General features: G+C 45.9%; 1 protein-coding gene across 1 annotated transcript in view; it reads left to right on the top strand.

Annotated features, from left to right (window-relative positions):
- The window catches only part of GABRB3 (gamma-aminobutyric acid type A receptor subunit beta3), a 159662-nt gene that overhangs the window by 139566 nt on the left and 5229 nt on the right, over positions 1-14867 (top strand). The window contains exons 7-8 of the mRNA XM_033100294.1: positions 1285-1437; positions 7255-7499. Coding sequence (XP_032956185.1) covers positions 1285-1437; positions 7255-7499 — 398 coding nt within the window. The remainder of the gene's footprint in view (positions 1-1284; positions 1438-7254; positions 7500-14867) is intronic.

Raw genomic sequence — 14867 nt, 5'->3', positions numbered from 1 at the left:
CCATGTAAAGAAAACCACACATACACACACATACACATGCACACACACACAGACTGGAGGAAATTTCCCAGATTGCCAGCCTCTTGTGCTGGGTCTTTCTAGTTTATATAATTCTGGCTGAAAATGTGGTTCCCGCTGAAGGAGGAGCCTGGAGATAGAAGGCTTTCATCTTTATGGAAATGCAATAGTCACGTGAGTGAATCAGACTGCTACCGAAGAGACACATAACAAGAAAGGGACATGGAGTGAAGTGTGGGAAAGGCATATCCTTGGGGGCAGGAGAATAGGAACCTGCCAGGCTTGGAGCAGAAGGACGTCAAGAAAAGTAAGGGGTACAGCAGTGTCAGGAAGAGAGCTATGTCCATCAGTGAGGGGGAGGAGGAGGCTGGGAGGTTGAGGATTAGAGAAGCCCATTGGGTTTCCACTGGTTGACCTTCAATCAGCTTCATTAGAATCCTTAGGAGCTGAGCAGTTTGGAGCAGTTTGGAGCCTGTCCTGAACTGGACAGGAGGAAATGGAAGCTACAGTTGCCTTGCTCCAAGAAAAACAAAATACAACCGAAGAGACAAATAGAAAGTACTCATAAATGTTTCCTCGCTCTGCATGGTGGTGTTGGTTGGGTTCCACGGCTATGCTGAGTGGGACACACACACACACACACACACACGTTGGAAGATTAGCACTCGGGTTCACCCATGAGAAAACGGGCCAGGTACTTTTTCAAGGCTCTTCTTAGCGCCTTTCCTGTGGTCAGAGCAGCGATCTCTGCCTACCAGGCTGCCTTCTGTGCCTGTCCAGCTCTCAGGGTGCCTGGAGCTACCCCAGTCTGCCTAGGGTCAGTGCCTCAACACGTGTGTAGTGTCCCTCTGGATGGCCTGTAGGGGACGACCGGCAAGAACCATTTGGCTTAATAAAGCCTTGAGCCATGCCTCCCCATCTGTAGTAAAGAAGAAGGGGTCAGCCATTAATTGAAACATAAATAAGGTATTTGGCATTATCCTGTATTCTTGTAAGCTAAAGGCCTTCCCCAAGTATGTGGGGGTAATTCTCAGCTGGGCATGGAGCCTTAGGAGACGATACTCATGTTTCCTTACAGATAGACTGGAATACCTTGCCCTCCTAGTTCTTGCATAAACACCACCGGTGGACAGAAGCCAATGACACACTCCTGGACCACCCCTCCTTTCCTGGGCTTCTCAGATGCATTCTGTTGACCCCAGAAGTGGGAGCAAATTCTTGTCTGCCGTGTCTCCTGTGCAGCGTAACCCTTGTCTGTCACTGCAGGTGCCTACCCTCGGCTCTCCCTGAGCTTCCGGTTGAAAAGGAACATCGGATACTTTATCCTGCAGACTTATATGCCCTCCATACTGATCACCATCCTCTCGTGGGTGTCCTTCTGGATCAACTACGATGCCTCCGCGGCTCGAGTCGCCCTCGGTAGGTGCCGTTCTAAGGTGATGCCAAGACGTAAAGTGACCGCATCGTTACACCATTAAGGCGTCCAAAGGCTAGACTTTCAGCTACAGTTTCTGACACCAGGCTTGCCCACAGAGTCACTTTTTATCTTGAAACACCAATTTCATGCACGATTGCTTTGATGTGTTAATTTAATTATCAGGCTCAAATGTGAATTTTCATGCCCGTGAAAGGGAAAATATGCTTGCCGAATATTTGCATAATAAAACTATTTTCGACACTAGTTTTAAAGCAGGGATTAACATTTCCTGTTCAAAATTATCCTGTGGCCCAGAAAGAAGACATAGTTAATTGTGCATTCTTCTTTTTTTAAGTCAGAAAAATAGTCAAATATTATAGCATGTAATTGGAATGACACAATTTAATGAGCTTTAAAATATGTGATTAGGTTCTGAGCGATTCATAAGAGCTCTGGTGATCTTTTCTGGCCACTGGTTATTTGACAACTGGATTATCAGCTCACGTTCAATAAATATTATAATTTCCATTATTATTTCTAATATATATTGATTATTCAGGGAAGGCTTATATTTTCAGAAAGATTATTCTTTACTCAGCTAATTATTATGAACCTGCGTGGACAAAATAAATATTCAAATACATGTTGGGTAAGTACAGAGCTGAAGAGCACTTATCTAGTCCATCCCTCCTTTGGGTAGGGTTGAATTTTTTTTTTTTTTTGATTAAAGTTTATTGCGGTGACAATTGTTAGTAAAGCTACATAGATTTCAGGTGTACAATTCTGTATTACATCATCTATAAATCCCACTGTGTGTTCACCACCCAGAGTCAGTTCTCCTTCCATCACCAGATATTTGGGTAGGGTTGAATTTAATTCCTGAAAGTGGAATTATCAATAACCCTTTTAAAATTTATGGAAAAGAATTGTCAACATTTTTGGGGGGGGAGGAAATTAACTTACAGAGAAGCAAGAGAATTTAGGGTTCCAGTTATCCCTCTTTCCTCCTTTTTCTGTTTACTGTCTTTCCCCAGGACTTTTAACCTTTTTTTTTCTAGGAGAATATGTGTGACATGTGTGCAAGTGGGTAGCCGGTTTAGACCCACAAGATATATGACTTGCACAATTAGATTCAAGATTAGATTTTTTCCCCCATGAAATAGCACAGAAACTCAGGTAAACTATTTCTAAAAGTGTTAAGGTCCCAGTTATTTTAACCCAGTTAGCTGGCTCCAGGACCCTCTTCCAAAAAAAAAAAAAAAGCACTTTGAGAAAAAAAGTATCAAAAAAACTGAAAAGTGCTGTATTAATTATTATGTATTTCTAGTGAGAATGGTAAGAAAAGCATCTCTAACAAAAATCTCCAGGAGTTTTTCTACCGCCTGCAGACTTTACCACCCGCTTCTCCCACCCCAGCCCCTGTGATGTCAGTCTTTTCTGTAGGTTTTGCCTTTTTTTTTTTTTTTCAGGTTACTCTCAAACTATTTTCTCTTCTTCTCACCTGCCAGAGCTAAAATGAATTTGCAGGGGCAGATCCAAATTTTGCAGAGCTGTTAGCTTATACAATTTCAAGGGCTCTCTTTAAGAAAACGGATATAAAGTATAGGAGTCTAAAGTTCCTGGGACCCCTCCCGGAGTCTGGATGAGTCTGGATAAGGCCGGTGAAAGCAGAGCCCGGAAGCTGAAGCTTCCTGAGCTTCACAGTGAATTGGCCTCAGGCATTTTGTCATTACTGAGATAATTAGAAGTACAGTGACCAAAGCACCATAATTACCTGGCACCAGGAGGAGTGAGGTGCAAACTTGTAAATTTTCTAGACAACCAAGTTCTGTAGGTCTTTAATTGTAAGACACTGTCTACTGTGCTGTTAAATACATAATCTGTCTGAAGTGGGTTGTGGTCATCCCAACCTCATTACAGGCAGGAGAGGAGGTTCCACTTGTTCTTAACGACCCAGCATTATGTTGTAGACATAAATCACCCTGCTGTGGCTTTGCTGGGACAAAGGATGGTCTGCCCACAATTGCAGAGGTTTCACCGCTGAGGGATGCCAGGTTCTGGTGGGTGTCAGAAGTCTGGGAGGTAGGTGCAGATGGCAGTCGCCAGTGCCAGGGGGAAACTGAAGCGCAGAGATCTAAAGGCAGCTGTGATCTTAGGGCCATAGTGTCTGAGTAGACAGGACTCCCACAGGTGCAGCTCTCAGGGGACACCACTCCCCACGGCTGCCTTCTGCCCACACAGAACATGGCCTCTGAGCCTGGCTCTGCAGGGACTGGCCAGTGTCAACAGCTGACCTCCAATTGCTTAAGGAAAGGGTCACGAACACGCCACAATAACAACGACAATAATCATTTCGGCTGAAACTCTCCAAACACTCAGGTGCCGGGTTCTCTGCAAGGCCATTGATGTGGTCAGCTTGTCAGTTTTGCAGCAGTCCCATAGCATAACAGGCAGTGTCATTGTCCCCACTTTAGAAGCTACGTAACTGGTACAAAGTCATAGGCTGAATGTCAGAGAGATTTTAACCCAGTTTGCTGGCTCCAGGTCCTTAACCGCCACAGGTGAGTCCTACGGTGTCAATAGACAGCACACGTAAAAGAGTTATTTGGTCTATCACATTGTAAAAACCATGCATTAAAAAAAGCCAAAAAGCTAAGCAAGAATTGTTACTAATTATTATTACTGAGGGAGGCTCAGGGCCTGTAAGGTGTTAACGTGCTCCATGCCTCTTTAAGAGCTTGTGGCCATGGTTTGGAAGGCTTTGGTGGGAGCCATCCCCTCCGCCAGCCCCACTCCGGGTGTCTCATCTGCTACCACAGCCTTTGAAATGCTGGGGGTGCTGTGTGCTGTTATCCCGAGTGGCTGCACCATGACTGAGGCACCTCCTTTGTAAATGAGTTCTCAAAGGTGCAGATCTGCCCGGGGTGGGGGGAGGGGGGCTCAGCCATGATCTGTGTAGAGCTGTGCCCGGGGCTCAGGGCGCATGGGACCCGGTGCTGTCCAGGGGTGTCTCTATTGAGAGGGGCGCCGGTTCTCCAGCCAGCTGGCCTGCCCCACTTCGCCGTACATTTTGGGGTTGTACGTTCCTGCTGCCCAGTGTCTGGCCCCTAGATCTGTTGAACTGTTAGTGTTAGAAGCCACCAGACTGCAAAGCTGGGAGTTGTAATTAGATGGTCTTCCTCAAAACTCTGACGTCCGCTTACCAATGAATAATAGTAACGGGCGTTCTGAAAGTGAAAACATATGCTAAAATAATTAAGGCCACATTATCTTGATCACAAAGAAGAGAAATAAGATAGCTTTTAATTCAATGATGGAAATCATATTTTTATTTCATAGTCGGCTTTATAAATGCAGCTTTTCAAATGCATTATTTATTAACATAATCTAAATGAGAAATAGTTTGTTTGAGGCTAACAATTAGTAAAAGGACTTCACAGCTGGGAAAAAGTACAAACAACACGAAAGGGACCATCCAGCCGTGTCCTGTCCTGCAATCCGACAGGGTCCCCTCTGAGAGCAGCAGTCCATGGCAAGGCTGCCAGAACCAGGCCTCTTGCCAGGAACTAGAGGCTACGGAAGAATTACTTTTTCTGTAATGATGGCAGTAAATGTGATTATTTATTGGTGGTGGTACCAGTGCCAGTTCTCATTTATTAGGGCATCACCACTGCTTTTCGGGCTTTGCAAGTAGACTTCACAGCAGCTCTCGATGATGGACCCATCAAAGCTCACTCAGGTCACGCCACTGGGAAGTGGTAGAGCTGGGCTTTGGGCCTGCTTGCGGTCACGTGGTCCACGTCGTCTAGCCTGTGAACCACTCCAGTCCACTACTGTCCACTGTATCCAGACAGGAAGTAAAACGATGGAAGGGACTAGTAAATGTGTTGGTCTTTTAAACCAAGACTCATGTGAGCCCAAACTCACATGAAGGAGTGGAGTGCTCCCCCAAAAATCTTACTGGTAAGAGACCCCTTGAGCGTGCACTCCGGGGCTGAACCAGGGTCCTCACCCATTGAAGGGTCATGTCTACCAGGCTGAGCGGCTGTGACACGTGCCGGCTCTGTCCCTATCCCCGTTCTTTCAGCCCATTTCTGGGGACACCTACCGAGGCCTGTGTTATGCACGTCCACTCAAAATAGTCAACTGGAGAACCAAAGCAACCGCTTAAGCAACGCATGAAGTGTTCCAAATCCGTTTGGGAGGGAAAAAGAAGTAGTGGCAGCAACAGTACATGTTGTGGGATAACGGCATTTTCTCATTTATTTATAAACTCTAATCATCCCATTGCCATTTTCAGGTTTTACAAGTCCCCAGGTGCTATGAGTTGTGTTTAAGGGGAGTGGTAAATGTTCTGACTCCTTCGATTTCCGTGTGTCCCCTAAGCGATCATGGTTTACAGTTCCACATAAAAAGATTCTCAGTTCTCCAGTTCCCGCCTCTACCATCCATAGCAGTTCAGAGCCGGGACGAGGAGGGACGAGGACTGCTCTTTCGTGCCCTCCGCATGGGGTCAGAGAAGCTCCACTGGTGAGACCACGTGCAGAGGTGGCCTGGACTCGGCCCCACGTCCTGGGGGCGCTGACCACTGGGGCCTGCACTGCCTCCTGGCCTCAGCGACATGATGGTTTTCCGGATGCTGTGGCTGAAGAACCGTGGCCTGACATAGCAACAAGGGTGATGCTTTTTCTGTCCATTGGGTCCTGGAAGACGCAGGAACAATCACACGGGTGGAGCCGCCTTGCTTCCTTGAGACGGCTTCATATTTTGAGAGTCTGTCTCCGGGAAAGCAAGTCAGCTGCCATGGTCACCGTCCCACCAACAAGGAAGCCATCCAGGCCTCTTCTGTACATGTGGCTTTGCTCAGTTCAACTAGCTCTGTTCATGTCACTAACCAAGGTGTCCCCTGCTCTGTGTGGCTTCAGATCGTCCAATATGGAATCTTTGTACAGCAAGAACCCCACCCATCGCTACAGAAGGATTGCAAAGTGTGGTCTTTGCATGTTTTTAGGGACTAAATTCAGCTCCATTAGAGTAACAATGAGATCATTCGCACACTCCTATCTAAACAAATTCAGCATAAGGACATAAAAAGGGGGATCCCGTCAGTTGCCCCAAAGTATGGTGACGATTGATAGTTTGAATAAAACCATTAGCCCTTGACATCGAAAATGTCCTGAGCCCCTTGTGCGGACTCCGTCTTACAGAGCACGGAGTCGCTCTGTGTGACAGTTTGCCCTCAGGACCTTCACTTCTATTTGCGCTCGGGGCTGGATCACATCCTTAACAGTTTTTGACATCGTTGCCTCTTCCTCTTGCTTCATAAAGGACTGCACAAAGAATTGTTTTCTTCTGACGGGCAGGCTCTCTGAGCCGTCACTGACAGTCTCACCTCTCCAGCCGTAGGTGGCCTTAGGTTCTCAGAGTCTTCAGAGATTTCATTCTTCTTCCTGGAAGCTTCTTCTCATCCAGACACTTGGTGTGTTATGCTAAATTCTGGGCTTACTTCCGTTTCTTCCGACTTTCACAGAGTGCCCTTTCTCCTCTGGAGCCCGACACCCCAACACCCCACCCCCTTCACCCTCAGGACCACGTGGGGCTGCGGTGTGCCCACCGGGTACAGCCATGCCAGCCCCCTGACCCGAGGCGTGACCTGCTGCCCAAACCTCACACTGGAGGTGCTGTGGCATTCTGATTGCCCAATAATATTCAATCCATTATTTCTAACTAATTCAAGCTCTGAGAAAATACAAAAAGAAAGTGAGGAGTGAGCCACAAACGGGACGCTTCTGCCTCTTACTCTCCCATTTCTTTTGTAGGGATCACGACCGTCCTGACCATGACGACCATCAACACGCACCTTCGGGAGACGCTGCCCAAAATCCCCTACGTCAAAGCCATTGACATGTACCTCATGGGCTGCTTTGTCTTTGTGTTTCTGGCCCTTCTGGAGTATGCCTTTGTCAACTACATTTTCTTTGGAAGAGGCCCTCAAAGGCAGAAGAAGCTTGCAGAAAAGACAGCCAAGGCCAAGAATGACCGTTCGAAGAGCGAAAGCAACCGGGTAGGCCCTCCACTGTCCTGACCTCCCAGGCCTGCCGATCGCAGACCCCACCCTGCCCCAACCTCGTCAGTCACTACAGTCACCTGCATGGCCTTTGAGGAGGCATTGGGTGGGCTCGTTCAACATAACGTGAAGTGTCGCTCCTGCATGTCACTGAGGTTTACGTATAACCCAGATCAGCGCAGAAACTGGAGAGGCCCAAGGTTTCCCAGTTTCCTATGAAAAGAACAGAACACGTGGATGCCAGAATGAAGGGCACTCAGGGATGTGGGGTCTGACCTTAACAGGCAAAAGCATGTCCCAAAGTGCTGCAACTTTCTTTTAGTGGTAAAATTACCAATGTGATATCAGCATGCCAGGTCTTGGCACAGTGCGGGCAGACCCCTCTCTTGTCCCACTCCCACCCTCACTCCTGGTTCAAGGTGCTTAGCTTGAGGCAGAAGCAGTGCTCTGGCTGGGACTCTCACAGAGTGGCCCTGGCCCCACCCCTAGTGGTGTCTTGCCCAAAGCCAGGGCCAGGCAGACATAACAGCAGCGGCCAAGTGCACTGCTCTAAGTCCCTGGGCCACACTGAGAAGGGAGTAAATTAGGACCGCCCTTCCAGCCCAGCTCAGCATGTTTCCAATTACAAAGGAACTTTGTAGTCATATGTCATTTCAGTTTATTTTTTTTAAAGCGTTATGTTTTTGCAATTATACACAATATTTTAGTGAAAACACATTATCATTTCTATAGAATTTTTGTCTTTATCTACCAAGTCCTCAAAAATGAATTTTTACCTGTTTACATACTGGGCTTGTTGCTATATTTCTTTATTTTCAAGTTCTTCTTGCTAAACGTACTTATTTCTCCAGCCCCACCCGTGAAGTTTCCTTGCTATTTCCCGTGCTCTCAGTGCATCCCGGGCCCCTGCCACCTTCAGGTACCACTGCATCCGTGACCCACCTGTGAACCAGATTAGGTCCGCAAGCCTCTATGAATGAAGGAGCCAGCTAACTGGGTGTAAATGGCTCACATCCTTCCAGCAAAACGTAGAGTTGGTCAGAGAAACCCAGGATCTGTGAATAAAATCAGGCAAAATTATCATAAAGTTCTCAGTGGAAGATATACTTAGTACCATGCTGTTATGTTTCCAAGTAAGTCTGCATCCTACTATGAATACACACTATGCTTTGGTCATGCAGTTTCCATGGAAACTAGACTTCATTACATCATTATTGTTTCTACTGCACAGATCCACAGACACGTACAATGCTTTCCCAAGTCCCCTCATAACTTAAACAGATTACAAATTTGTCTCGTTTCTTCTAGAGACGGTTTAGCACAGTCAAATTGTTGTGCTAAAGAAATACACTTTTTGAGTGTGAAGCATAAAATTCCAAACAAACACAAAAACCCCAAGCCTCTAATATCCACAGAGCAAATTAGCAGAATGTAGGAAGAATATAGTGTAAATCAGATGCAGCAGAAAATTTCAGGAGTCCATTTTTATTGTTGGTTTTCCTGAAAAATTGTTTCTGTTTTCCCAGCAGTTTTGGGAATGCCTTTCTGTGTTTGTGTTTTTCTATATTCAGCCGTGAGGGTTGAAGTCGATACGCAAAGGCACGTGTACTGGTTTTAGATGCATATTTGATGCCCTTAAGGGTGAACATTAAAAACTGTTGCTGACTACACCTAAGAACTTAGTGATAATTTTAAAGTAGAATTGAACTTCCCCAAAAGTTTATATCACATGATGTGGATGAATTAAAGGGAAACGAGAAAAACATAATCACAAATTTTATGCAAAACAGAAATGGCACTAAGGACTGGCCAACAGCTTCAAGAGTTTTTTTTAATTATAATTATTCACTCGTTTACTTTCAGTGACATCTCTTAGGAGTGTTTCTCAGTGTAGCCAACAGCGGCCTTAGGGAGCCCCCTCGGTGTCATGGATGAGAACCCTGTGGCCCAAGGCGTCAAACAAGTAGACACTCAGATGACAGCAATGCCTTGCACTGTCACTATCTTTCCTGAGAGCACCTTTCATGTGCCTTAAGGGATGTCACTCAGCCCTCAGAGGCTCTGCGGCCACCCAGGACGGATTTATGCTTTGGGACTGCCTGTGGGACAATGCCATCATTGACGCTATTGTACAATCATGAGTAGTTTTTCCTTCTATCCAGTGATCGTCCAATATTTTAACTTACTGGTTGATTTATGAGTACTTAAAACGTTTGCATATTCTCGTAGTTTCTCTGCAGACCAGGGGTGCAATGTAAATCTTAACCTTAATTTATGTGTGCTTAACCTCTGTTTGTTCCTGAGTTCCTTCTCTACCGAAGAGTTAGTCTCCGGTTGCAGTGCCTGTATTATGGTTACAGGCCTTGTGATATTTTGCAAGTTGACCTACTATTATTTGAATTTCATCAAGTGGAAGAAAGTCGGAATTCTTGGTAAGGAATCAGCTGTAAGCTTGACATCATTTTTCTCACTAAAGAGCTAGATTCCATTCCCCGAATGGCAAATGCCTTCTAATTTTTTTTTTTCTAAAACTAGAGTATTATACTTAACGTAGAAGCTTGACGGTAAGTAGAGAATGAGATAACTAGTGTGCACCAATCTGGTGACACATTTTAGGGGAAAACGAAAATCCCCCCAAGTATGTGATATTTTTAACCGTTAAATGTTTTCACCTGTCAAGGTTATAGAGCAGGAAGAAAAACTACATTGAAATCAGTGATTTTAATTATAGTAGACATGAGACAAGCTCCTCAAAATAAGGAGTATTCATGAAGTGCTTTAAAAATTGCAAGTCATCATCTGTCATTCAATACAAGGCCTTTCAGTCTTGTATTACATCCACAATCACTTCATTTGTTTTAAGATTTACATTCGAGATGATAGGAAGAGATTAGTAAACATATTTTCTATGTGCCGTTGGGGACCCATCAATTTAAGTTATACGTGAATTTTCGACTGCATGAGGGGTCGGCACCCCGAGCCCCCACATTGTACAAGAGCCAACTGTATTTGTTTGAAATTCTAAGATTTAATAGATTTTAATAACCCTTTAATTCTTTCAGAAAAAAAAAAAATCTTCTCATAATTTTGTGGTCATTTTCTACATATCAGTTCCTGATTAAATGAAAACTATGTAAATGTAAAACTGTAAGTCAAAAGTCGCGAAACCAGTCTACACTAAGGTCTTATTAACTTGACATATAGTCAAGTTCCTTTCAGTGCTATGATTTCCACTACAAGTGTTCACTCACTCTGAAAAGGGAATAATGCGAAATTGTATTGGTTCTTGAGACTTACCTCCCAGGGGCTGCTCTGACACAGCTTCAAGGTAGCCCAAATGTCCAGAGCACCCGGAAGCACGCTGAGTTGGTCAGTTATTGATGATATTGGTAGGGAATTGTGTTTGGCGCCCTTCAGACTAAGTTTCCTTTGCCAGAGTTCAGGGCACACACATCGCCCGCCCACCCTTCTCCCCGCCATGAGTCCTTTCCCAAAAGCACAGCACAGACCACAAGGGACTGGGGAAAACAGGACTTGATTCATATAAATTTGTCATTAAGTCTTGAAAGATCAACTCAACATTCATTTGACTTCACTTATGTTTTCTTCACTCTCCTTGTGCAGGTCCTGAAATCACCGAATGTATCATCTCTGCCTTTGAGTCTCTTCCCAGAATCTCTTTCTTCTTTGTCCACAGCTTCCCCTCCCTTGGGACCTAAGACAGATGCTCTTCTTCATGATATTGTCCTTGATTCTTTTTCTTGCTGTTTGTTCCCATCCTTCCTCTGTACTCCCTACTTCAAGCAATTGATATTGTCCCTGTTTTTCCAACTTCCGTGCTTGTGAGGTGGCATGTCACAGTTGTATGGCCACCATGCCTTCTTTACTAGACAGCATCTGATTCTCTGCATCTATCAAAACACACACACCAGGACTCAGACGTGGTAATCTTGTGGAACATGTGTCTATGAGTGGTATCTGTCACCAGTTTGGTTCCACTGATGTGATGTTTTTATTTTCCTTGTGGGAAGAGAGGAGAAGTTTCATAAACGCATCTTTTTAAAGCCAGGAGAAACTCCGAGTTGTTAGAACCACCAGAGCGCGACTGAAAAAATCATGTCGTAAAATACCCCTCTCCCTTCCTTGAAGAAAAAGTATTTCTTTATTTGGTATTTTGTTCTACAAAGTTGTTCAGAATCCTCTAGATTTTTATAAAAGGGCCTTTTTATACGGCATTTTTGATAACTAGGAAGAAGATGGTATTGTCAGTATGTGTTTAAAAATATGTTTAAAGGGCAATATGCAGTTTTGTTGTTGTTGTTTTTAAGATTTTATTGGGGGAAAGGGGGTAATGTGTCTTTCCAGGACTTTATTGGGGAACAGTGTGTTTTTCCCAGGACCCATCAGCTCCAAGTCAAGTTGTTGTCCTTCAGTCTTAGTTGTGGAGGGCGCAGCTCAGCTCCAAGTCCAGTCGCCATTTTTCAATCTAGTTGCTGGGGGCGCAGCCCACCATCCCATGCAGGAGTCGAACCAGCAACTTGTTGTTAAGAGCTCGCGTTCTAACCAACTGAGCCATCCGGCCACCCACTGGAGCTCAGTGGCAGCTCAGCTCAGGTTGTTGTCTTCAGTCTAGTTGTGGAGGGCACAGCTCACTGGCCCATGCGGGAATCGAACCGACATCCCTGTTGTTCAGAGCTCGCGCTCTAACCAACTGAGCCATCCGGCCAGCCTAATATGCAGTTTTTAAAAAAATGTTTTTGCTGATTACTTGAAGCTGTCTCCTGCTAGACACCTGGGAAGCAGTGACCTTCTCTTATTGATCTGTGGGGTCCCATACCAGGCACAGGGCTTGACACAGAGCAGGTGTACAGGAATGTTTTGTATGAGCAATCCTGAGGAAGGGTCTAGAACCTCGGTGTGCTTGTGTCTGGTGAGGCATCCCATCTTCCCATGTGGACGATTGGGCTTTTCATCTCATGACTTTTTTGTGTTCAAAACATTATATAGAATGCAGAGGTTTTTTTTTTTTTTTTTAAAGCTAAATAATGTTTTGGGTTTTTTTCTACCTTCAGAAAAACAATTTCAGTCTCCTGAGTTTGTAATTAATGTGTAATAAATCACTCACTGAAGAGAATAAATTCTACATTACTACTTGGAAAAAACCAAACTTTTGCAAAGGTCTAACGTTCTTGGTTCTTTCAAGATACAGGCCCCACTGGAATTTTTCCTTCTACTGGATTAAAAGATAACACAGCTCATATGATTCTGGCAGCGCTCTGCCTCGTTTCCCAAGGGTGGGTCTCCATGAAGAGTTTTCTCCCAGGTACAGATGGTGTCATCTTGGTCCGTTTGCATCGCCAAGCACCCCCCAGCTGGTTGTCTGCCTTCTGCAGAAACCATAGATGCTCGTGGTTTATCCCCGCCGTGACACCCTTCACCCTGTAGTTCACAGGCAGTGTCGGGCAGGAAAACAGGGTACAAGCAGGCCAAGGGCATGCTCACTGCTGCATGGACCATGTCGGAGTCTCTATAGGGAGCCCAGGAAGGGCCAGGGCTGGGTGGGGGTGGGGTGGTGAGAAAGTCTCTCTCCACCCCTCCCCACTGCCTTAACTGTGGAGACGCAGAAATGAATGGGCACTGGTGAAGCCGCTGCTGGGGCCACACCAAGGGTTGGGTGACACCTGCAGAAAATGCTGGCATTGGGTGCTATGCCAGGAAGGAAGCAGAGACTCATTATCTTTTGGCATTTGTCTTCCAGACTGTCCACAGTGCACTTGAGCTCAGGCCCTCTCTCCACTTTCTTACCTTGAATCCACCTTTTACTCTTCATCCTGCAGCTTGAGTTGCATTTCAGAGCTATGTCTCTTTTCTACCTAGAAATCGCTGTGGCTGACTCCAATATGCTTCACCGTTCACCAGGTGTACTTGCCTATTATGATCAGACGATACCAAGATGACAATGGCAGCGATAAGAATGCCAGTCATCCCATCTATCACGAGCTTAGCAAGTGCCGGCAACTGTGTGTTTGAATCCATTCTCTCAGGGACTTGAATCCTACTCAGCAAGTTTGTGTTTCTCAGAGCCCTCCAGGTGCTCTCCAAGACTTCACTTATATTTTTCCTGCCTGTTGCCTACAAGATGTCTACTCATTCTTTGAGGCCCAACTCAAATGCATTTCCCCACTGAAACCTTCCTTCTTCCCTCCAGTACTAGTTTTGACTGCTGACGTAGCAAATTACCATAGATGTAGCCACTTTAAACAGCACCCAGGATGACATCACAGGCGGGTCAGTCAGAGGTCCGGGTACAGTGGGGCTCAGCTGGCTCTCACCTCAGGAGATGGAAAACGAGGGGTCAGTCAGGCTGAATTCCTTTCTGGAGGCTCAGAGGGTAAATCCACCCCCACCCAGGCCATTCAAGTTGTTGACCAAACAAGTCCCTTGTACTGGTAGGACCGAGCTCTCCCTGCCACACAGGCTGGCAGCCAGTCTTTGCTCCTGGAGGCCACCCTATTTCTTCTCGTTCTCTCCCTGCAGCCCTCTCTACCATGGTGAACCCGGTTCTTGTCACACCTCAAATCACGCTTTCACTTCTGCCGCATCTTGCCGACTTCCTCGTCTGACTCTAGCTGGTCAAAGTTCTTCACTTTTAAGGGTTGATCAGGATATCCCCCTCCCCCCATCAAAAGATCTGTAACCTTAATCAGTCCCTTTTGTGTGTAAGGTAACACATGCAGGTTCTGGGGAGTAACGTGTGACATCCTGATGACCACAGTTCTCCTTCCCCAAGCTTAGTTAAGCAACCTTGAATGACGTTTCCAAACCATGGCATAGACATCTCAGAGTCCTGTTCAGTGCCTTTTGAGTCAGCGCCTGAATGGCCTGGATGTGTGTGGCCCTTCCTGAGTCTGGGCCACCTTGGTGCCTGGGGGCCATCCCACCTGTGCTCCTGTCAGTGCTGAGATTGGCACAGGCTCCTGTCTCTTCTTAGTCCAGCATCTCCTCTCCCTACCTCACCTCCTGCACATATATCCTTTAATAAAAGTAAAGGGCATATAAAAGACGGGGAGATTCAATTAGTACAACAATAAATGATTCCTGCACAAAATAACTGATTTTGTGAAAGCTTCATGGAGGAAGGCAGAGACACCTAACCTAGTTCTAGAGGCAGGAGGCTTTACACAAGGACAGGGCAAGGAGTGGAGAACAGTGACCACCCGGGCAACAGTGGGATGGCCCACGAGGCCCTGAGAGGGCTTAGTAAACTCAGAGAGGAGACATTACAGACTCACCCCAGGAGGGACTGCACTGGGGACCCCGAGCCTCAGGCATGCTCTGTGGAAAGTTCCACGGCAGACCATAGAC

Source organism: Rhinolophus ferrumequinum, chromosome 28 (genome assembly GCF_004115265.2).
Source record: "Rhinolophus ferrumequinum isolate MPI-CBG mRhiFer1 chromosome 28, mRhiFer1_v1.p, whole genome shotgun sequence".
In the NCBI taxonomy this organism is placed as follows: domain Eukaryota; kingdom Metazoa; phylum Chordata; class Mammalia; order Chiroptera; family Rhinolophidae; genus Rhinolophus; species Rhinolophus ferrumequinum.
The sequence above is the reverse complement of the archived record's forward strand: the minus strand, read 5'-3'. Positions and strand labels throughout refer to the sequence as shown.